Source organism: Staurois parvus, unplaced genomic scaffold (assembly GCF_062004578.1).
Source record: "Staurois parvus isolate SC_StPar_1 unplaced genomic scaffold, SC_StPar_1.0 ptg000165l, whole genome shotgun sequence".
NCBI lineage: Eukaryota > Metazoa > Chordata > Amphibia > Anura > Ranidae > Staurois > Staurois parvus.
In genome coordinates, this window is record NW_028317961.1 from 14,048,902 (window position 1) to 14,073,725 (window position 24,824).

The 24,824-nt window shown below is 40.5% G+C and overlaps 1 protein-coding gene across 1 annotated transcript in view; it reads right to left on the reverse strand.

Annotated features, from left to right (window-relative positions):
• Positions 1–24,824, reverse strand: part of ARFGEF3 (ARFGEF family member 3) — a 119,800-nt gene that overhangs the window by 6,768 nt on the left and 88,208 nt on the right. The window contains exons 24-32 of the mRNA XM_089676234.1: positions 23,009–23,131; positions 18,550–18,650; positions 15,767–15,911; positions 13,253–13,381; positions 12,484–12,660; positions 11,942–12,056; positions 11,724–11,826; positions 3,243–3,374; positions 737–867 (exon numbers count right to left, since the gene is read on the reverse strand). Coding sequence (XP_089532360.1) covers positions 737–867; positions 3,243–3,374; positions 11,724–11,826; positions 11,942–12,056; positions 12,484–12,660; positions 13,253–13,381; positions 15,767–15,911; positions 18,550–18,650; positions 23,009–23,131 — 1,156 coding nt within the window. The remainder of the gene's footprint in view (positions 1–736; positions 868–3,242; positions 3,375–11,723; positions 11,827–11,941; positions 12,057–12,483; positions 12,661–13,252; positions 13,382–15,766; positions 15,912–18,549; positions 18,651–23,008; positions 23,132–24,824) is intronic.

The window sequence follows — 24,824 nt, forward strand, 5'->3', positions numbered from 1 at the left end:
CACAGTCATCCAGAGCAGTGTGCTTGCAGTGCAGCACCAACACACCACCCCCCAGGAAAACACTCCCAGCACACAGTTAACCCTTTGATCGCCCCTCATGGGAACCCCTTCCTGCCCAGTGCCATTAGTACAGTGTCCGTGCTTTTTTTTGTTAGCACTGATCAGTTCCCCCCCCCAGTGTCAGAATGTCTGCTGCAGTCCCGCAATAAGTCACTGATCGCCGCCATTTGTACAAGCTATAACTTTCACGTAAACCAATTACACGTATTGTGATTTTTTTTTAACAAAAACATGTCGCAGAATACATTTTGCTCTAAATTTATGACGAAATTAGATTGTTTTTATTTTTTCACTGGACATGTTTAAATAGCAAATAGTCAAAAATATTGTTTTTTTTCTCAAAATTGTCACTTTTTTTTATAGCACAAAAAATTTTAAAAACGCACAGGCGATCAAATACCACAGAAAGAAAGCGCAAATCATGGGGAAAAGAAAGGACATAAAATTTCATTTGGGTGAAGCGCTGCATGACCGTGCAATTGTCAGTTAAAGTAATGGAGCGCTTTAACACAAAAGATGGCCTGGTCAGGAAGGGCAAGTGGTTAAAGTGAATCTGTGCTGTGCCAACAGGTCCATTTAACTGCCCCTCTTTGTTTTACGTTTACTTCTCTGCCATCCCATTTGCTCACTGCACAAAACAAAGGTTCACTTTAAAAATATTTCAGTGACTGGATACCTTTTCTGTGTGTGCCCATTGGTCTTCTCATCAGGTGGAAGCTCTATAATAAGCACACATGACTGGGCATGCTCAAAACCTTCTTTGTTGTTAGGGGTCTTTGGTGAACACTGAGTTTCCAGCATAAACACCTTTCAAATAAAAAGAAAACAAATATTAAATAACTACTGTTACATGCACATTGCCATACAACTTTGTAACAATTAAACATGGTCCTAAGCATTAAAGCAGCCTCCTTTTGTCAGACAATAGATCAGCCCCACTGGTTAAAATGGGGCTCCTAGAGGTCAGCAGAGCCTGAAAATGGAGGAAACATATTCATGTTTTACTCAGGGTCATGTTTTGCTTGATCTCATAGTGTACACATCGTTTTGCAGCACATATATAGGAGTGTACAAAGATTAGGTACTCTGCATCTGCACGAATAAGCTCAACCTTGTTTCATGTATCTGTTAACTACTCCTGTTATCATTATCAAGGCAGAATACAAAGAGTTAATGTTCTGAGATCATCTTTTAAAAGTTGCTTCTCTAATTAATCCTGTCACACATTAGCAAATCAGCATTACTATGAAGAGAATTGAGTATTTTTTTTAAAGCAGAACTGTGGCAAGGATGAAAATAAAAAAAAAAATTCAAAAGTGAAATTACAGTTGCAAGAAAAAGTATGTGAACCCCTTGGGATTACGTGGAGTTTTGCATGAATTGGGCATAAAATGTGCTCTGAACATCATCTAAGTCACAACAATAGAAGAACACAGTCTGCTGAACATAATACTACACAAACATTAGATGTTGCCATGGTTTAATTGCACATAACATGTAAACTTTCACAGTGCGGGGAGGAAAAAGTATGTGAACCTTTGGACTTAACTGGTTGACCCTCCTTTGGCAGGAATAACCTCAACCAAACGTTTCCTGTAGTTGCAGATCAGACCTGCACAACGATCTGGAGTAATTTTGGACCACTCCTCTTCACAAAATTGTTTCAGTGTAGCAATATTCTTGGGATGTCTGGTGTGAATCGCTCTCTTAAGGTCATGCCACAGCATTTCAATCGGGTTGAGGTCAGGACTCTGACTGGGCCACTCCAGAAGGCGTATTCTGTGCTGTTGCAGCCATTGTTTTGTTGAATTACTTGTATGCTTTTGGGTCATTGTCCTGTTGCATCACCCATCCTCTGCGGAGCTTCACTTGGCGGACAGATGGTCGTACGTTTTCCTGCAAAATGTCTTGATAAACTCTGGAATTCATTTTCCCATCAATGACAACAATCCGTCCAGGCCCTGAGGCAGCAAAGCAGCCCCAAACCATGATGCTCCCTCTGCCAAGTTTTACAGTGGGGATGAGGTTTTGATGTTGGCGTGCTGTGCCTTCTTTTCTCCACACATAGTGTTGTGTGTTCTTCCCAAACAACTCAATCTTGGTTTCATCTGTCCACAGTATATTTTGCCAGTAGAGCTGTGGAACATCCAGGTGCTCTTTTGCAAACTTCAAACGTGCTGCAATATTCTTTTTGGACAGCAATGGCTTCCTCCGTGGTGTCCTCCCATGTACTCCATTCTTGTTTAATGTTTTCCTTATTGTAGATGTGTCAACAAAAATGTTAGCATGTGCCAGAGATTTCTGTAGGTCTTTAGCGGACACTCTGGGATTCTTCTTTACCTCATGCAGTATTCTGCGCTGTGCTCTTGCAGTCATTTTTACAGGACGACCACACCTAGGGAGAGTAGCAACAGTGCAAAACTTTCTCCATTTGTAGACAGTCTGTCTTACCGTGGACACATGAACATCAAGGCTTTTGGAGATACTTTTGTAACCCTTTCCAGCTTCATGCAAGTCAACAATTCTTGATCGTAGGTCTTCTGAGAGCTCTTTTCTGCAAGGCATGGTTCACATCAGACAGTGCTTCTTGAAACCAGTAAACCCAAAACAGGTGTGTGTTTTTTAAGGGCAGGACAGCTGTCAGCAAAACATCCAATATCATCACACTGATTGGAGTCAAGGTTGGCTCACTCCTGGCTCCAATTAGCTCTGGGAGAAGTCATTAAGCTAGGGCCTCACATACTTTTTCCTCCCTGCACTGTGAATGTTTACATGTTATGTGCAATTAAACCATGGCAACATCTAATGTTTGTATAGTATTATGTTCAGCAGACTGTTCTTTTATTGTGACTTAGATGACGTTCAGAGCACATTTTATGCCCAATTCATGCAAAACTCCACGTAATCCCAAGGGGTTCACATACATTTTCTTACAACTGTACATAACGTCAGGCTATATGCACTTACTGAATTGTGACTATGCATGTACTAAAGGTTACCATTTATTGTCTCAATTAAGTCAAACTGAGGTTATGTTTTTAAATGTTGGGTAGAAATAGATCATGTGTAAAGGCTAATTTGCTGTTAGCAATTGATAAAATGAAGGCACTGTCAAAAGACAAATTTCATTTAAGGCTAATATTTTTTTGAGCTCTTAATTCCTAAATTTTTGACACACTTACCTGTTGCGTCATGGCTCGGATTCTCCAATACTCTGCTTCTGCATTTGGAGACAAAGATGGAGCTGCCACCTTCACTTCGCAGGCATCACCAGAAAAACTTTCTGACCCGCTATGGAAGTAGCCTAAGAGATTCTGCAAATGCATGGACGATAAAAGGGCAATCTTTAATAGGAAGAAATACCAATGTTAAATAACAAAACAATGCATAAAAACAGGATTTTTAACAAAGTGCAAAATCATTTTCTTGCAGTACATTACAGACACAGGAGGAGTAGTCAGGTACATAGGGTTATGCTGCTGCCTTCAAGAAACTGGACACTGAAAAAACAAAAGCTGTAAAAAACAGCCTAGTCTAACCCCTCTCACTCCCAGCATGTCTTAGATCTGTTAGCAAGCAAAAGTAGGAGTAGATTATAGGAACAGAGGGGATCGGCCCGTGTTCTGTAATGTATTCTAAGAAAAGGATTTTATGGCAAGTCAAAAATCCTATTTTCTTAATTGTACATTAGGGGACACAGAATGAGTATTCAGGTACATTGGGAGGTCCAAAACTAGTTAAAATGAGTGGTTTGCAACCGAGAAAACAAAGGCTATTAGGCCTATAAAAACCCAACAGGTTAACAGAGGTGGCTCTACAGAGCCTAGAGAGTCACCTGAAGAACCACATGATGGAAGCAGGCATCAGCTGAGGCCTGAAAATACAAATGGTAAAAACTAATGAAGGTGAAAACAGAAAAACAGGGGCAGCCTTGCAAATCTGAGAAACAGATGCCTGATGCTGTAAAGTCCATGAAGCACTAACTGATCTATTGGAGTGCACTTTGATAGGGAAAAAGGGAACCTTGCCCTTGTGGTCATGTTTATCAGCTGTAGCTGAGTGATACATTTGAACAGTGTGCACCACATACAATGGAGGGAAATCTCCTTATGATAAGGAGTAGAACAATGAGGTGGTAGAACAATGTCCTGGTTAAGATGAAAAGATGAAACCACCTTGGGAATTAAAAAAGCACTAGGCCTCAAAACAACCTTGTCCTTGTGATGCACAAAAAAAAAATTGCCTTGCAAAAGTGATGACGATGAGAAAAGCAACCTTGCAAATAAGGAATCTGATAGGACTCTTACCGTCAGAAACTGAGCTTCAACAGCCAAGCTGTTAAAGTCAGTGATTGAGAAGCAGGTTGGCAAACCAACCCTTGGACAGAAGATCTGGCTGATATGTGAGGGAATACAGAGTCTTCCCGGAGTTTGAAAAAGTCTGAGTACCATGTCTTCCTGAAACAGCTCGGTGCGATGTGAATCACTGAAATATCCTCCATCCCTATCCTTTGAAGTATGCGAAGAAGCAGCTTCAATGAAAGAAAAACATAGATCACGTTGAACAGATTCCAATGAGTCACCAGAGCATCCCTCTGTGAAGGCTAAAGGATTTCCGCCCCTGGCAACAGATTCCTATTTATCTATAGGCTGGTATCTGTCTTGAGCACCTTTCAAGCCATTGAGAGGAAGGATCTTTCAAATTCCAGCACTGAACTTGTGACCCACCCACACCCAGGCAAGCCTAGTCCCGCTAGTAAGCCGTTAACTCCCTCATCGCTAGAGGTTCAGTAGAAGGAAGAGGAACTGTTATCACTACACAGAAGATTTCTAAAGGATCCAGCAATCTGACAAATGACATGGGATTGAATTCATCACAGATAAGTGATGTTACTGCAGCAAAATTATTTTTGACTCAAACGGCAACGTTAATGTCTGGGAGCCCAGGTACTGTGCAGAGGATAATATGCCTGATGTAGGTGCAGAGGAGTTGGAGGGAAGGCAATAAAGTCCATCTGTGCATGTACAGTTTGGTCACCATAGATGGGACTCGCAAAACAGTAGAAGGACCCAGAGCTTACACAGCCGTGGAAGGCAGGTCATTTGAGCACCAAATTTAAAGGAAAAGCACAGCTCCTCCTTCCCAACAACAGCCATACTGCCTATTGTGTTGCAGCTAGAGTCTGTTTTTTTAAACCCTTTAGGGGAAACCAGACTTTGCCTACGTTTTACAAGGAGCCTTTATTGGTGCGTACAAACACCCTACTACCACAGCTGAGACCCAGCAATGGCCCTGCGGAACCATGTTAATTTCAGGACGTTTATTGAAAGGACAGTTTATATAACCAGAAGTGGGGAATGCTTTTCATTTTGGGATAAAAAAAACTAATTCTGGTTCAGACCTACTCAGGCGTGGCACGTGAAGGAATGGTGATGCACAGGAGCCACATTTCTTAGTTTAAACAAAGATTGTTTTGACTAAAAATGTGGAGATATTTCCATTTTTGCATTATTATATAAAGAGTGGAGCTCCAACCAGACACCTTTTGTTTATTTACTCTTTTCCTTGCTAATTGATCAGCTCAGCTATTCTTGTCATTCAGGTCTCCCTGCCAGACAGCAGAGCCAAACTGGTGACCTTATTCTTCTCTTGCAGTTAACCTGTTGGGTCCTTAATCCTATTCCCTCATTTTGGAGACACATTGGGATTTATATGGTAGCAGATTATTATTACATATATTTTCCATAGGTTTAAATCTGGAAGAAATATTTAAAAAAAAAAAAAAGAAAAGTGAATTTTCCTGTGATTTTTCCAATGCAACATTCACATTATATGCATTCTCCCCAGATATATTAACCTTAACCAACAAAGTCTGAAGATTAAAAGATCACATTATTGTTATTTTCATGTAATCTAAAAGAATGGTAATGTTAAAAGCAGGTGCCTCCTGTATGGAGAAAGTAGTCGCATGTATTGCTCAGGTGTGATTTTGGCCCAGTCTTCCACACAAACATTCTTCAAGTCCTAAAGGTTTCGTGGGCCTCTTCTATGAACTCTGATCTTCAGTTCTTTCCATAGATTTTCTATTGGATTCAAGTCAGGTGATTGGCTGGGCCACTCTAGCAGCTTTATTTTCTCTCTTTGAAACCAGTTGAGAGTTTCCTTGGCTTTGTGTTTGGGATCATTGTCTTGCTGAAATGTCCACCCTCGTTTCATCATCATCATCCTGGTAGATGGCAGCAAATTTTTATCAAGAATGTTTTGGTACATTTTTCCATTCATCCTTCCTGTAATATGAAGTTTGCCAGCATCGTATGCTGAAAAACAGCCCCACACCATGGTGTTCCTACCTCCACATTTCAGTGATGGTATAGTGTTTTTGGGGTGATGTGCAGTGCCATTTGACCTCCAAACATGATGTGTATTATGGCATCCAAAGACTTCAATTTTGGTCTCATCTGACCAGACTATATTCTCCCAGTATTTCACAGGCTTGTCTAAATTGTGTGCAAGAAACCTTAAAAATGAGCTTCAACCTTCTTTTTCTTCAGCAGTGGAGTCTTGCGTGGTGAGTGCATACAGGCCATGGCGGTTGAGTGCACTACTTTTTGTTTTCTTTGAAACAATTGTACCTGCTAATTCCAGGTCTTTCTGAAGCGCTCCACAAGTGATCCTTGGCTCTTGGACAATAATCTGATAATTATTTCCACTCCTCTGTCAGAAATGTTGTGAGGAGCACCTGGTCGTGTCTGGTTTATGGTGAAATTATATTCTTTCCACTTCCGGATTATGGCCCCAACAGTGCTCACTAGAACATTCAGAAGATTAGACATCCTTCTGTAACCAATGCCATCAGTATGTTTTGCAACAACAAGGTTGCAAAGGTCTAAAAGAGAAGAGAGCTCTTTGCTTTTACCAATCAGCAGGATTACTTTCTAATTACTGATAGAATTCAACTGCGGTCTTGGCTTTCCATGCCTTTTTGCACCTCCCTTTCTTCATGTGTGCAATACTTTTTCCACGTGTCATTATTTTTTTTTTTAATACTGAATGTCGGAACTTATTTTTTTTTTGTTTCTTTTTATGTATGGATTGCATGGGTTGGTACCCATGTGAGAGAGAGATAGATAGATAGATAGATAGATAGATAGATATCACATATGAGGTGCTAAAAGGGGTGTGACCATGTGACAAGTTAACACCAAAAATTAAGAGTTAACCCTCTGCATAGCACAATAAACCGTTACCTATTTCTACCAAACCTTGCATTAAAACAGGGAATCTTGGTTCACATATATTGCTATACATGTTCAAGCTGGCAAACTGCATCTAAATGATCCCTACCTTGCTAGTTAATACTCTACTATGCAAATTTTGCAATTTTTTATTGCATAGTGCAGATCAGTGATCAGGCCTGAGTCGGCAGCTCCCCCTAACTGCGTCTATCTGCATGTTGGCACCAAATATCTATTTACACCGTCCCGCCTGGCCTATAGCAGAAGGACAGCTGGGCAGAACACTCGCCATTGTGACTGGGCGTCATATGATGTCATGTCAAAACGGGCCGCACAGCGGCACGATCTGTCACCGGCTGTGTCCATGGGACACAACCAATGACATATCACTACACCGGCCCGTTGTCAGTGTCGTGACAAATCACAGGAGATCACATGTCAATTGTATACAATGAACACGCCATCCATTGTACACAATTATGATGTTAGCTGTGACTGGTCAAGGTAGTCACAAGATACCAATCACAATCACAAGTCCATCTTTATCATGTGATCAGCTTTACCCAATCACAGCTAATCACAACAAAAGACTGACTGAATCAGTTTCATTCAGTAACAATGATTGCAAATATCAATGACATACATTGGTATTAGCAATCATAATGTGTTAAAAAAAAAATCTTGATCACTTGACCAGAGTAGTTCAGTGTTACTATGGTAACATTGTATTGCTTTGGTCACAGTGTGCTGAAAAATAAAATGGTAAAAAAAGAAACAAATTAATAAAAAATAAACATTTGAAAAAATTACAAATTCAATTATTTTCACCAAAGAAATATAGCAGAATATATTTTGACCTAAATTTCTGAAGAAATGTTATATATTTGCAAAATTTTATAACAGAAACGAAGAAAAGTGCGTTTTATTTCAAAAGTTTCCGGTTTTTTGTTTTATTTAGCAAAAATAAAAATCTCAGTGGTGATTAAATACCACCAGAAGAAAGCTATTTGTGTGAAAAAAAAATGATAAAAATTGAATATGGGTACAGTGTTGCATGACCGTGCAATTGCCATTCAAAGTGTGACAGCACTGAAAGCTGAAAATTGGCCTGGGCAGGAAGGGGGTATAAGTGCCCGGTACTGAAGTGGTTAAATATGCTATAAGCAGTAAGTATTTGACACTTTGCACAACAGAGTAGGGAACTGACCAGACAGGCATCACTATGACCAGCTTGAACAAGCATTGCAACATACGTGACTCAAGATTCCCTGTTTTTATGCAAAGGCTGAAAAATATACATAAGGAGGTATAGCAGTGTGCTAAGGTTTTATTCCCAATTCTCACTGTGAATATGTGGCCACAACCCCCACCCAATTAGCACCTCATGTGTTTGATAGATGTAAGCAATTTAGATTTGATCACAGACATCTCTCCATATCTAACGGTAAGAAAACATTTTGCATAATTGCCAAATTTAGTTATATTTGTGATTGCTAAAATCCCAAATGGCATTGCAATTGCTTACTTAATGCTCACGCAGTAAGGGCAAATAACATCCAGATTATCTGAGTTATCTGATGATACTTGGGGAGGGAACATTTTTCATAACTAAATAAACCTCATTTCTTGCTTTATGACTGGCACTATAAATTCACTGTTTTATCTTTGAAGGTAAAGAGACGCAATCCTGTGAAAGGTTATGGGAATCAATATTTCTCCATAGGAGAGAGGTTCAAAAGGTAGGTCAAGTTTTGTGCAGTTCTCATACATTTGTCATGCAACTTGTAATGCGATTAATCTTCTAATCTGTTTGTAGTTTTTCCATAGTTGTGATATTTAGAACCATAGTAACATAGTATGACGCTATGAGCTGTGTCTATATAGTGCAATCTTGGTACACTATTCCCACATTTTTCAGAACATGCACACAGCTAAGACCTGCTCTTCAGCTATCTCATATAAGGGTACTGATATCTTGTTGTCTGTTGCCAGATATTTTCAAAGATGACTACACTACATTAAAAACAAGGCTCAAAAATGTCTTTTGTCTTCTTGCATTTACCATTACAGGCAGTCCCTGGGCTATGGACAAGATAGGTTCTGTAGGTTTGTTCTTAAGTTGAATTTGTATGTAAGTTGGAACATGTAGGCTTGTTCTTAAGTTGAATTTGTATGTAAGTTGGAACAGGTAAATTTTTTAAGTGTAACTCCAGCCAAAAAAATTATTTTTAAGTGTTGGATAGGATAAGGAAGGTTTAACTGGCCATTCAGTGATGTGGGATTGCTGACAGGTCCGCTGGACAGTAGATGGCAGCATGCGATGAGAAACAAGATGGCCGCCTGGCGGTTTCTAGGATCAGCGTGACATCACGCTGCCTCCAGTCTTAAGTACAAGTCATATACAAGTTGGATGTTTGTAACTCAGGGACGGACTGTATTAATAAAGCTGGGGTAAATGTGCCACCCTTTGAACATTCTCTGTGTATGCTTCAGTTCCCGAAGAAGCCTAACCCATCTTACAATGTAGTTTGAGGTGAAACTGTCGCTATATGAAAAAGGGTGACAAATGCAAAGCAAGCACCTCCAACAAGCCCTAAAATGTCATTCTGCACTTCAACTGGTGACCTGCTCCCTAGGTTGTTAGCACCTATACCCCCTGATCCTCATTGCTAGCTACTATTGTCACCACTGTGATGTGTGGCCTAATGAATAACGAGGCAGAGCTGGTGTCCACAAAAACAAGGGGGCATTTAAGAGCTCTTCAGATTGCTAGTCTCCAGGGACATTTTACAGCAAAAATATAGCCATGGGTTTGCTTTAACCAATTCCCTACCGTGCAAATGACGGCTACAGTACAGTCGTCCATTTCTGGGAGGACACCATATGACATCCTCCCAGAATGTGCCCCCAGCAGCGCACACCTGGTGCCATCTGTGATCGCTGTGACACAGCTGATCACATGACATGGTAAAAGGCCAATCACAGCAGCCTTTTACCACGCGATCAGCTGTGCCCAATCATAGCTGGCCACCATGTAAATATACTTGCAGGTTATAGGCAGTACATTCCTCATGCTGTCAGCGCGAGGAAAGTACTGCCGATAACTGGCAACTGTCAAAGGAGACATCTGCACTGATAATCAGGGCACTGATTATCAGTGCCCTAATTATCAGTGCAGCCCCAAAAGTGCCCAACAGTGCTGCCCATCAATGCCCAACAATGCTGCCAATCATCAATTCCCAACAGTGCTGCCCAGAAGTGCCACCAGTCAGCGCCGCCAGTCAGTGCCCTTCAGTACTACCTATCAGTGCCCCTCATTGTGGCCTATCAGTGCAGCATCATCAGTGCCTCCTCATTAATGCCTACCAGTGCCGCCTCATCAGTGCAGCCTATCAGTTCCCATCAGTGCTGCCTATCAGTGCAGCCTCATCAATGCACATCAGTGAAGGAGAAAAAGTATTGTTTGCAAACTTTTTGCTCTTTGTTCGTTTACAGTACAAAAAATTAAAAACCCAGTGATGATTGAATACCACCAAAGAAAGCTCTATTTTTGTGGTAAAAAAAAATTATAAAAAGTTTATATGGGTACAGTGTTGCATGACCGCGCAATTGTCATTAAAAGTGGGACAGCACTGAAAGCTGAAAATTGGCCTGGGCAGGAAGGGGATAAAAGTTCCCATTAGGCAAGTGGTTAAACAGGATTTCACCCCAACATTCTAAAACATTCATAGACTAAATTTTTGAATAATGGTTTCATCAAGAAGACAAATCAACCTATATAAAATACATTTAAATTATATTTCTACAATACTGTGGAAAATTAAGAGTAAATGTATAGCTGTGATCTATGTATGTATTTTCTTTATCATGGTCAGGGCTACAAAAATTATTTTAGATATATTTCTTTATTTTGATACTAAATATGAAATGTTGCATATTAATATTATGTAGTCTTTTATGCAACCCAAGATAATGTCTGTTTTTTTTCAGCTGTTTCAACTTTGAGATATGCTGAGAGAAGCCCATTGTTTATTGAATTGAATAAGTCTTTACAGCTTACCATCAGACAACTGAGCTAAAACATTTTTGAAAACAAAGCCTCAAAACAAGCCTTATCTGCTGTGCTTTCTCTTTGGCTAACCCTTTGGGTTTATTAAATGTTAAGTATGTACTGTATGTGTGTATATACAAGTTGAACTGCACATTTCTCAGAGAGCGTAGTGCATTGTGTCTGAAATATCAAACGTTTGGCAGAATTAAAGATTTTCGTTAATAACAATTTGCTAAGAGTGATGGTGTGTAGCCCACAGAAAACTTTGATGCGCACTTGACTGCAAACAGGTGGATTTTTACTGTCTGGCATGCGTTACACTTTGGCTGTTTGTCTTTCAGTGACCCCATTTGAGTATCTGTATCATGCTATATTACCTTCATGTGTTCCAATGTAGCAGAAAATGCATCTTGCAAAGCACAGCAGGCCAGCCTCCACATTTCCTCGGTAAATACAGGTCCTGCAGTTACTAATACGTATCTAAAAATAAATAAATTATCTGTGTTAATCGGTTTCAAAATCTCTGAAGTCTATTATGGTGTTTCAGAACTTCAGTCACTTCGTTTATATGAAGAACAGATCCGAATTTGATTACCTTATACAAGAACAGCCTACTCTCGAGATGGTTTCAGTGGGTTCTGCCACACAGGACACCAGAAGCTTGAATAATTCTTTCAGCATGGTGTTAATCATATTCTCATATCCAATGTCTGGAAGAAATCAGACATACAAGTATGGCAAGTAATAAGGACTAATGCTAATTAGTATATTACTGGTTACTATCGTAAGAGGGTTTGCACATGCAATATGAAAAAAAAAAAAAAAAAAATCTCAGAAATTACTACTTTACATTTGTGATTCGCTCCACGAGTATGCCAATCAAACTAGATGGAAAATTTTCTGTGTTTTGTTCCAAATTCAGTCATCAGAAGGAACATTACAGACTAAAAATTTATTTATTTTAGATGCACAGCACTGCCCTGGACTACCCACACTAAATACATGTCTTATGCACCCCATGCGTCATAGGATTATGAATGTTTCCATTCACTGCACCCGAACATGTATTACAATAACCTGCGACACAGAAACATATACACATTATAAAAATTAACCTTTGCCTGAATTAAAATGTACCTGAATTTATAAAACTTTGGATATGTTCCACTACTAGTTCACAAGACAAACCAATCGCATGTTTAAAGTTGGCAGATGCTGCATCCCAGTATGAATGGTCACCCTGGCTGCGGCTCAGCCACATGGACATCACAGGCAGTAAAAGATGCACCACTGCATAAATTGCAAAGCCTGGACCTACAAGACAAAGAACATTTGAAAAAAATCACATAGTGTAAAGCTAAACGCTAACTCTAGGAATAATCATGTTAAAATTTACATTGGGCAAGCTTGGTTACCTGTAATTACTGATATGCTACATCCAAAGGGCTGCAGGGGAGTCTCAAAATCACCACAGTAGTCTGCCATATGTAAAAAGTGCTCTACAATGGGGTGCAGGAGCGATTTTCCCTCTGGTACATTGAAGGCAGAGGTGCTTGCTCGGCACCTCCACTATCCAAATAAATGGCTTGTATTCTTTTCAGTGAATACAAGGAGTTCTCTGATTGGACAAGGAGGGATCTATGACGTCATTGGTAACCAAGTTGTTCCAATGTAGATTTTAAAAATAGATTCCTGGGGTTTTGTTTTTTTTAAGGTATAAACTTTCCTGAGAAATACGACTTAAATTAAACCTCATATTTATTCTGGGATTTTCAGTTTGTTTGTTTTTTTTCCCACAAACAATTTTCTAACTCCTAGAAAAGGATCAAATGCAGGAAGACCGACAGATTGTGAATGCATGAGTAGAGGTTATACCAAACCTTATGTAACCAAGAAATAAAATTACCTGGCACTTTAGCAACTTCCCTCAACAGCTCAAAGAGTAAATCCAGAGTAGGTGGTTGATGCTGGCGTGGACAGTTGGACACAGCAGCAGTCAGCTGCTCCAGAAGATTAATCCATACATCAATAAGACCTAATAGAAAAAAAGCACAGGACAATTGCAAATACAAAGAAGGAATTATTCAGCAGTAGATCTCTGGAGACTCAAACATTTATTATGTAGACCAATTAACTAAAAACAAAGGTTTTATAAATACATACAGTGGGGAAAATGATTTGATCCCCTGCAGATTTTGTAAGTTTGCACACTTACAAAGAAATTAAGGGGCATATTTTAAATGTTAGAGACAGAATATCAACCAATAATCCTGAAAAAACACATTATACAAATGTTATATGTTAGTTGCAGTTCAATGAGTAAAAATAGTATTTGATCCCCAAGAAAAACATGACATAGTACTTGTTGGAGAAACCCTTGTTGGCAAGCACAGCAGTAAGAGGTTTCTTGTAATTGGTAGCAATTGGTAGCATTGTAATTGGTAGCAGTAAGATGTTTCTTGTAATTGGTCCACTCTTCTCTAAATCCTTAAGGTTTTTTGGCTGTTGCTTGGCAACTCGAAGTTTCGGCTCCCTCAATAAGGTCTGGAGACTGGCTAGGCGACTCCATGACCTTATTGTGCTTCTTGAGCCACTCTTTTGTTGCCTTGGCAGTATGTTTTGGGTCATTGTCATGCTGAAAGACCCATCCATGACCCATCTTCAGTGTTCTGGCTGAGGGAAGAAGGTTCTCATCCAAGATTTTACAAAACCTGGCCCCAGCCATTGGCCTCTCAATGCTGCAAAGTTGGCCTGTACCTTTAGCAGAGAAACAGTCTCAAAGCATAATAATGTTTCCACCTCCATGCTTGACTGTAGGGATGGTGTTGTTAGGGTCATAGTCAGCATTTTTCTTCCTCCAAACATGGCGAGTTGAGTTAATGCCAAAGAGCTCAATTTTGGTCTCATCAGACCACAGCACTTTCTCCCAGTCCTTCTCTGAATCATTTAGATGTTCATTGGCAAACTTCAGACAGGCCTGTACATGTGCCTTCTTGAGGAGGGGGACCTTGTGGGCACTGCAGGATTTAAATCCATGGTGGCATATTGTGTTACCAATGGTTTCTTTGGTGACTGTGGTCCCAACCTCCTCGAGACCATTCACAAGCTCCTTTTGTGTAGTTCTGGGCTGATCCCTCACTTTTCTCATGATCATCCTTACCGCATGAGGCAATCCCCATGGGATTACATGCATCTCCAGACTGAGGGCGACTAATGGTTATTTTGTTTTTCTTCCATTTGCAAACAATCCCTCCAACAGTTGTCTCCTTCTCACCAAGCTTCATGCTGATGGTCTTGTAGTCCTTCCAGCCTTGTGCAGGTCCACAATCTTGTCCCTGACCTCCTTTGTCAGCTCTTTGGTCTTGCCCATGATGGTGAGGTTTGAATGGAAGAAAGGGATTTTGTGGACAGGTTCCTTTTATACACATAATGAGTTGTATTTAGGAGCACCTTCTTAAAATTGACAGGACTAATCTGTGTACCATATGAGCAGATAGCCAGTCTGTGGGAGCCAAAATTATTGTTGGTTTGTAGAGGATCAAAACACTTATTTTACTCACTGAACTGCAACTCAATTTATAACATAACATTTGTATCATGTGTTTTTTCTGGATTTTTGGTTGATATTCTGTCCTATCATTTAAAATACACCTATGATACAAATTTTAGAGCCTTCATTTCTTACAAAATCTGCAGGGGATCAAACAACTATTTTCTCCACTGTACCTTTATTATGTTAGATTGGATGATAAAAGATAACCCCCCCAACATAGCACAATATTGGCACACATCCGTCAAGGTATACACAATAAAAGCAAGCATTTGAAACACAGTAGATATATTGGGAATGGTCTACTAAGGACAAATAGGTCGTTCACTTTTCAAGGTAAGCTGCACTTGGCAAGGAAATTTGTCAATAGACACACAGAGCTGGCTCAGGAGTGAGCATGCACGAGTAACCTCATAGCAAGCGGCATGCTATGGGGGCACTCGGTGGGGAGAAAAAGGGACAGGAGTGCCAGCGGGGAACCTGAGAAGAGGAGGGTTGGGGCTGCTCTGTGCAAAAGCACTGCACAGATCAGGTAAGTATAACATGTTGTTTTTAAAAAAATAAATTTTCACCTTTAAAATTACTTTAATGAATGTGGTGAAGTTTCACTTTACAAAGAATACCCAATCACAGGCAAGAAAAAAAAAAAACAGCATTTTAACTTGCACATGATTAATCAATGTAACTGTCAGATAGTAGTGAATAAAATTCTTATTTTCAAATACATTTTCTATTATACCTACACGTTTGCAATAGAAACAGACAATTTTAATTTGATCTTCTCTGGTGTTTGAAATTTGTTGTTAACTCCATTTTCAAAACTTTCTAATGCTTTTACAAATTTGCATGAAATTTTAATAATTCACTCACCAGTCTCATCATCAAACTCTGATAACACTGCATCAATGCCATCTTCACTACTTGCTGATCTTTCCTGGACACGTCGTGGCAAACTGTTGAGACGTCCACATAAGAAGACTGGCTTCATCGGCATCTTGTATATTTTTGCCAGTAACTGCAGAAAGCAAGTATAATATAGATATAATAAACAATCTATATAAATATTATATACATATAACCAAACTGAACTTTATAAATCAGCAGGATAATGCATCAGGTCTACTGAAATAATGAGCTGGGATACGTTAAAGAGAAGTATGACAAAAGCGGTTTTGGTCATACTTCTTCTATTGTGGGTCACAGAAGTGCTGAAGCATCAGCTGTCATCAGATGTCACAGAGCCACTCCAGACTCTGGAAGAATCCTGACAATAATGCCAGCATCCACCCAAATGCCTGACTGGCAGCGGCACAGCCTCTCAGTGCTGAGAGCCTCAGCCAGCTGCTCCCACCCCCTCTGCTGCCTGGCACTCCAGTAAGCACTGGAGGGTCAGAGCAGAGTGGTGACTGTCACTGCTCTCTGCTCAAAGCAGAAAGAGAACAGAGCGATCAGTGATCATGTGATTCTCTGGGCTAGAGTCGGTGGGGGGACAGCTGCAGCATCAGACCGATGCTGCAGCAGGGAGATAAGAATGTCTGTTTTTTACTATTCCTACACTTCTCCTTTAACTTGTCTTTAGTGTAATAGAGAGTGACATGTATTAAGAACTAAAGTTGATGCTTGGGATTATCTAGTGATGACTATTAGAACTAGAAAATAAAATAATGAGTGGCCGAATAGACTTTTTGTTTACATGACTGGCCTTGTTCAATGTTTCTCAGATAGGTCACAACCACACAGCAGGAGCAATGACTGAAAGTTTGTGGCAATACAACAATACATCCCATTCCTTTTTCATACAGAATAATTAGAATGTTCTCATTAAACACATAGGGGGAATTTTTAAAAACTGGAGCAGACAGAATCTGGGGCAGCTTTGCATAGCAACCAATCAGCTTCTAGCTTCATAGTATTTTGCTGGAAAGTTCCAGTCAATGTGTATTCTGTGACCAGAGGCACCCGGTAATATTTTATTATGATAATTCTTAAGCTTCAGATCTCGTGATTTGAAATCGCAGGCAGGATCACCAAGATTCTGCCTGTGATTCCAAATTGCAACAGAATGCATGACACGCCTTTGGGTGCCATTATCCTTTAATGGCACCCCAATAACAATGTAATTCTGTCATGATTGTCTCGCAGCAAAACGGGAGTTTAAAAATCAGCAGGAACTTCTTTTGGGTGACAAACATGCATAGGGCAGTCCATTGAAGTGAATGGGCTGCTCTATGCAAAAAAACTGAAATTGTGATAAATTACAAATCGAGAGTGGGAATGATTGTTCCCGCTATGCGATATGTGAACAGGGCCTTGTACTTACGGAAGGAATATTTAACATGGAAAAAAATGGCATTTGGCAACCAGATACTTGTACATACAGAGATTGAATAAAAAATATGAAAGCACTACACGATTTGCAGGTGTGATAAGACAACTAGCTAACCGGTGGGAAGCCTCACTTTTGTCATTCACTGTGTGCGCTGCTAGTAATATGGAGTCATGTCAGAGCTTACTGCATTTCAAAGAGGGCAAATTGTTGGTGCCTGCTTAGGTGGTACCTCTGTAACTGAAGTTGCCAATTTTTTTGCTTTGTCGTGAGGTACAGTATCAAAGATTATGATAGCATATAGTTTCCAGGAAAACGTCATCTGTAGAAACAAGCACGGTTGACATGGTCAACTGACAGAAAGAGACAAAAGAACATTGCACAGGATTGTGACCCGGAATAAGAAAAAAACTGCTACAACAGTGATTGCAGAGGTCAATCTCAGTCTTCAAAAGCCTGTGTCCAGAAAAAATTTGCAGTGGAAACTCCATAGGCAAAACACTCATGGGCGAGCTGCAATTCCCAAAGCATTAAGGACTGATATTAATATTCAAAAGAGGAGAGAGTGGTGCAACATCCATAAATCGTGGAATATCGATCAATGGAAGACAGTAATATGGTCTGATGAATCGAGCTTCACTGTTCCCAACCACAGGACTTGTTTACGTGTGGCAAACACCGTCCTACTTACCCGGCTTAGGACCAGGACTGTCTTGTGGCAATGGTAAAAGCATGGTGCCAGCGCAATCATGGTTTGGGCAGCCACATCTTGGTATTCTGCAGGCCCCATCACCACCTTTCAAGGTGGTGATGGGTCAGCCAAAATGTATAAATTATGGCCGACCAAGTGCACCCCATGGTGTAGACATTGTTTCTCAAAGACAGCGCCATTGACCAAGATGATAATGCTCCAATTCTGACAGCTGATGTTGTCAAATCGTAGTTTGATGAGCATGCAAATTCTTGCATTTCCCAGCGCCGCAGTCAACGGACCTCAATATTATAGAGCCACTATGGTCAATTATGGAGAACAAGGTTGTTTTCCGCCTCCTGCATCTCTGCAAGAACTGGAACTTTCTTGCATGAAGAGTGGCATCAGATTCCATTATCCAACATTCAAAACATATTTGTCAATTCCCAGGAGAATTCAGGCCGTCTTGGATGCCAAAGGAAGTCCAACACCATATTAGGTAAGGAATTTGTTTTTACCTGGAGTTTCTATAATTTTGTCAAAGCCCTGTATATATTATGCAATGTTCAGACTAGCTACAAGCATATTAAGACAGTAGCTCTTCAGTGTCATAAATGTAAGTTAATAGCATTTAACCTGTGAACACCGCCTCAGATAGTCAAGAGCTGGAAGGCATAGGTCTGTGGATGATGATGATGCTGACGCACAGTCTCCAATTTCTTTACAATCAGCCTCACCTGAAAGAAAGAAATATTTTTGGATATTAATCTTTAATAGTTTTTTCAATAATTGCCCAAACAGTATGCTAGACATACCTACTTTAGCAAAAGTGGGAAACAAAAGTATAAGCAGGGGAATAAAGAAATTACTTCTAAGTAAATATCTTTACATAACATGCTTTACTGAATACATAAGTGAATGACATTAACCAAAACGTCTACCATGTAGAGCTGTATGAAAATGGTATTGAACGCTTTGGAATTAACTAGATTTCTGCTAGAAAGTATAACAATTTTTCTAGAATAGTACAAGCAATTAACAAAAAACAGAAGAACTAAAGCACTGCTATCACTAGGAGTAAGGAATATGGAAAGGCAGAAGGAAATGGTAAAAGGCCTGGAAAAATCTCTTGAACTAGAAAGTCAACAAGCAAGTATGGTGCTCATGAACTGATACCCTGAAGGAAGTCTTTGCTTTAAAAAATACAACACATCGCTGCATACAGTTGAGTCCATATATATTTGGACACATGCACAATTTTAGTTTTTACCAAAACATATTCAAGCTATTGTTATGTAATGTGGGACTGAAAATGCATACTCAGGTTTAATTTGAGGGTATGTACATCCAAACTGGAGGAAGAGTTTAGGAATTACAGTTCTTAAGAGTAGCCATCCCCCCTTTTTTAAGAGACCAAAAGTAATTGGACAATTGAATCAAAAGTGGTTTCATGGCCAGGTGTGGGCTACTCCATTATTTATTCATCAATTAAGCAGGTAAAAGGTCTGGAGTTGATTCTAAGTGTAGTATTTACATTTGGAATCTATTGCTGTGAACCTACATCATGTGTTCAAAGGAGCTAGCCATGCAAGTGAAACAGGCCATTGAAAGGCTTCAAAAACTAAACAAATCCATCAGAGAGATAGCAGCAACATTAGGAGTGGCCAAATCAACAGTTTGGTACATTCTGAAGAAAGAAGAACGCACTGGTGAGCTCAGCAACATAAAAAGGCATGGATGTCCACGGAAGACAACAGTGGTGGATGATCGCAGGATCCTCTCTATGGTAAAGAAAAACCCATTCACAACATCCAGACAAGTGAAGGACACCTTCCAAGAGTTGGGCGTATCATTGTCAAAGTCTACAATCAAGAGAAGACTTTATGAGAGCAAATACAGAGGGTTCACCACACGGTGTAAAAACCATTCATAAGCCTGAAGAATAGAAAAGCCAGATTAGACTTTGCCAAAAAACATCTAAAAAAGCCAGACCAGTTCTGGAAAAGCATTCTTTGGTCTGATGAAACTGAGATTAAACTGTAACAGAATGATGGGAAGAAAAAAAAAAAAAAAAAGTGTGGAGAAGGCTTGGAACAGCTCATGATTCAAAGCACACAACCTCATCTGTAAAACATGGCAGAGGCAGTGTGGTGGCATGGGCACGCATGGCTCCCAGTGGCACTGGGTCATTGGTGTTTACTGATGACGTGACAGAAGACAGAATCAGCCGGATTAATTCTGCAGTGTTTAGAGATATACTGCCAGCCCAGATTCAGCCAAATGCAGCAAAGTTGATTGGACGGTGCTTCACAGTACAGATGGACAATGATCCAAAACACACTGCAAAAGCAACCCAGGAGCTTTTGAAGGAAAATAGGTGGAATATTCTGTAATGGCCGAGTCAATCATCTGATCTCAACCCAATTGAGCATTCATTTCACTTGCTGAAAGCGAAACTAAAGGCATAAAGTCCCACAAACAAAGAACTGAAGACAACTGCAGTTAGATCCTGCCAAAGCATCAGAAAGGAGGAAACCCAGTTTTTAGCAATGACTTCAGGCAGTCATTGCCAGTAAAGGATTATGAACAAAATATTAAAAATGCACATTTTATTTATGATTATATTCAAATGTCCAGTTATTTTTGGTCCCTTGAAAAAGGGGGGATTCCTACTCTTAAGAGCTGTAATTCCTAAACCCTTCCTCTAATTTGGATGCACATTTCCCCAAATTAAATCTGATAGTGTGCACTTTCAGCACATATCCATTATATAACAATAGCTTGAATATGTGTTGGTAAATAAATTTTGCCTGTGTCCAAATATACATGGGTCTAACTGTATAACAACAGATTCCTAAAGACAAACATCCACAAACAGTAGATGAGACAAACATTTTATTTGAAGCCAAATAATCCAATAAGCACCATAACTTTATCTCAGCCATGAAACATTGTGAAAAGGAAATAATTATTTAAGACTTCTTTGCTGCCTCTTGGACTTTACTTCTCTACAGGAGAAACAAAATAATTCCATATGGTATTAAAAAAATTGTACTGTTTATATTACAGTGAGTCTGGGTCCCAGCAAGGCTTGCCAGTGGCAGGGCTATAGTTGTGGATTTCCAATTAAATAAGTAAATAAGCATAGGAATCTACCATTATGATGTAGGTATCAGAATTTTAATTCAGTGCTTGAAATGGTAAGTATTAAGAATTATACACAATTTTAATACATACACAAAATACTGTACAAATGTACACTATATTGCCAGAAGTATTGGGACACCCCTCCAAATAATTGGATTCAGGTGTTCCAATCACCTCCATGGCCACAGGTGTATAAAATCAAGCACCTAGGCATGCAGACTGCTTCTACAAACATTTTTTGAAAAAATAGGTCGCTCTCGGGAGCTCAGTGAATTCAAGTGTGGTACTGTGATAGGTTGCCACCTGTGCAATGAGTCCATCCATGAAATTTCCTTGCTACTAAATATTCCACAGTCAACTGTTAGTGGTATTATAACAACGTGGAAGCAACTGGGAACAGCAACTCAGCCACGAAGTGGTACGCCACGTAAAATGACAGAGCAGGGTCAGCACTGCCTGCAGAGTCAATAGCTAAAGACCTCCAAACTTCATGTGGCCTTCACATTAGCACAACAGTGCATAGAGAGCTTCATGGAATTGGTTTCCATGGCCAAGCAGCTGCATCCAAGCCTTACATCACCAAGTGCAATGCAAAGCGTTGGCTGCAGTGGTGTAAAGCACACTGCCACTGGACTCTAGAGCAGTGGAGATGTGTTCTCTGGAGTGACGAATCACGTTTCTCTATCTGGCAATCCGATGGATGTGTCTGGGTTTGGCACTTGCCAGAATGGTACTTACCTGACTGCATTGTGCCAAGTGTAAAGTTTGGTGGAGAGGGGATTATGGTTTGGGGGTGTTTTTCAGGGGTTGGACTAGGCACCTTAGTTCCAGTGACGGGAACTCTTAAGGCATCAGCATACCAAGACATTTTGAACAATTTCATGGTCCCAACTTTGTGGGAACAGTGTGGGGATGGCCCCTTCTTGATCCAACATGACTGCACACCAGTGCACAAAGCAAAGTCTATAAAGACATGGATGAGCGAGTTTGGGGTGGAGGAACTTGATTGGCCTGCACAGAGTCCTGACCTCAATCTGATAGAACACCTTTGGGATGAATAAGAGCGGAGACTGGGAGCCAGGCCTTCAAGTCCAACATCAGTGCCTGACCTCACAAATGTACTTCTGGAACAATGGTCAAACATTTCCATAGACACACTCCTAAACAGCCTTCCCAGAAGAGTGGAAGCTGTTATAGCAGACTCAATATATGCCATTACAGTTCATGTGCTTGTAAAGGCAGGAGTCCCAATACTTTTGGCAATATAGTGTATATCTATTTGTGGGGTGCAGGATTGTGCAAGATGTATATATGTGTCACTTTCTCATATACACATGGTGTGGGGTTCAAGGGTTTGTGGCTGTTGTGGAGAAAACAAAAATGTTTTTTTTGTGTTTTTCAGAAACTTCATAATTTCTTTTTTTGGTCTCAGGAAGTTGAAGGGTTTTTGGGTAGGAATATATCTCCATTCCTAGTTCCTCATCTTAACTGGGAGCCAGACCTCATTTTTAGTATCAGCAGTCCACAGGCCTGTCTGTATGTGAGCCCTGACACTTCGGGCTCTCTCTCTCTGCTGTGAAAGCCTGCTGCTATGTGAAAAGGCCAAGTGCTGACATAACATTAAAAAGGTACATGTAGTGCTTGTTTTATGAAACCCACTTGTGGGCACCTGGTTAGTCATGAACTGACCTGAGTTTAATTAGTAACATACTACACACACACTTTTTTTTTTTTACCATACACAACTTTTGAAGCATTACAAAATAATTATATTCTGAATTTTGGTCAAAGACTCTTAAATATTGCAATATAAAAACACATAAATATTTAAACCGCACAAATTGCTGAGAGCTGATGTTGAGCCTAAAAACACTTATCAGCTTTCATAAGAATTATAAGTCTCCTGTGCATAACATTGGTTGTGGTTCTAAAGAGGAATGAAGTGTACCTAATCCCTTGACAAATTTCATAAGGCACATAATGTAATCAGTGGCTGCATTAGCAAAGACTTGAATGTTGTCTGTATTCAGGAATGCTTCAAACACATCGAACACTGGAGCCTGGCGTTTTCCTAGGAGACAAAGACAGACACAAATCAGTAAGCTTATGAGATAAAAAGAAGGCATTTACTATTAGATCAAAAAGAACAGAACAGAGAAGCAGACCCCTATCAAAAAGTAGATGGTAATATTTAAAGATCTCTTAGTGATTAGATCACTATCAGGCATTTCACTGGGCATTGCTTGCAATGACGCGTCTGCATGGATCTGCTGGTGAGGTTGGCAAGGTAAGACTGGACTAAACATAAATGGAATAATGCCTATACCTACCTTACTTAGTCGCTCCAGTTTAGTCACATGATCTCCCAGCGGTGGCTTCAGTTTATAGGAGAAAGGGGAGGACAGTGACAACAGCTTACTATGGAGACATGGGGTATAGGGACTACACTAAAGCAGGTGCTGGGACCCGGTCATGTGACAAGACCGAAGTAACTTCAGAATAGGTAAGTATTTGGAACTCAGAGAAAGACAACAATATTCTTGACTTACATAAGGGCCTATTCACTGAGCTGTGCTGTGTTAATATTTGTTGTGTTCAGACAGCCCATTCATTTTGGGTATATAATGTATATTGAAATCCACGTCTGGGAATTATCTATAGTAACTGCCACCAAAATGCATATAATAAATCAAAAGAAATGCATAAAAATAAAAATCAGATTAGAATAATTCTTCCCCCCTGGGAAGATGCAAATGTATACGTAGATTCTCACCACATAACAATAAACATGTGAACTCCTCTTCCTTTTCTTTTAAAGTAGTATTCTCTCCATGCATTATCTCCTTAAATCATAATAGAATTTAAGTATTAATCTCACAAAAAAAGTGCAACTAATGTGCGAACTTATCCATCACGTGACAACATTCCAATATCTGTCATTCTTACTCTTACCCTTCAATCCAAATTTTATTGCTTCTACATAAATCTTGCAACCCTTTTTTTTTTTTTTTCTTCTTTACTTCTTAACTAGTTGCCGACCGCAGATAGCCGAATGACGGCTGCACTGCAGCCGGCCAGTTCTGGGTGGATGTCATATGACTTCCCCCCAGAACGCGCTCTCCTGCGCGCCCCAGGGGTGCGCACCCGGCGATCTCCGTGATCGCTGTGTCCTACGGACACAGCTGATCACGTGATGTGGTAAAAGGCCAATCATACCGGAATTTACCACGTGATCAGCGGTGTCCAATGACACGCTGATCACAGGGAAATGCAAGTGCCGGTTCTCGGCTGCACTTTCCTCACGCTGTCAGAACCGGCAGTTGTCAGAGCGAGGATCGGCACCGATCAGGGCACTGATGATCAGTGCCCTGATGATCGGTGCCCAGCAGTGCCACCCACAAGTTCCGCCCACCTGTGCCCAGCAGTGCACCCACCTGTGCCCAGCAGTGCACCCACCTGTGCCCAGCAGTGCACCCACCTGTGCCACTCTGCAGTGTCACACACCTGTGCCCAGAAGTGCCACCTACCTGTGCCCAGCAGTGCCACCCACCTGTACCCACCTGTGCCCACCCACCAGTGCTGCCCACCAGTGCCACCCACCAGTGCAGCCCAGCGGTTGTGCCAGTCAGTGCCACCAGTCAGTGCCCAGCGGTTGTGCCAGTCAGTGCCGCCAGTCAGTGCCCAGCAGTGATACCAGTCAGTGCCGTCTATCAGTACCCATCATCAGTGTCACCTATTAGTGCCGCCTATCAGTGCTGCATATT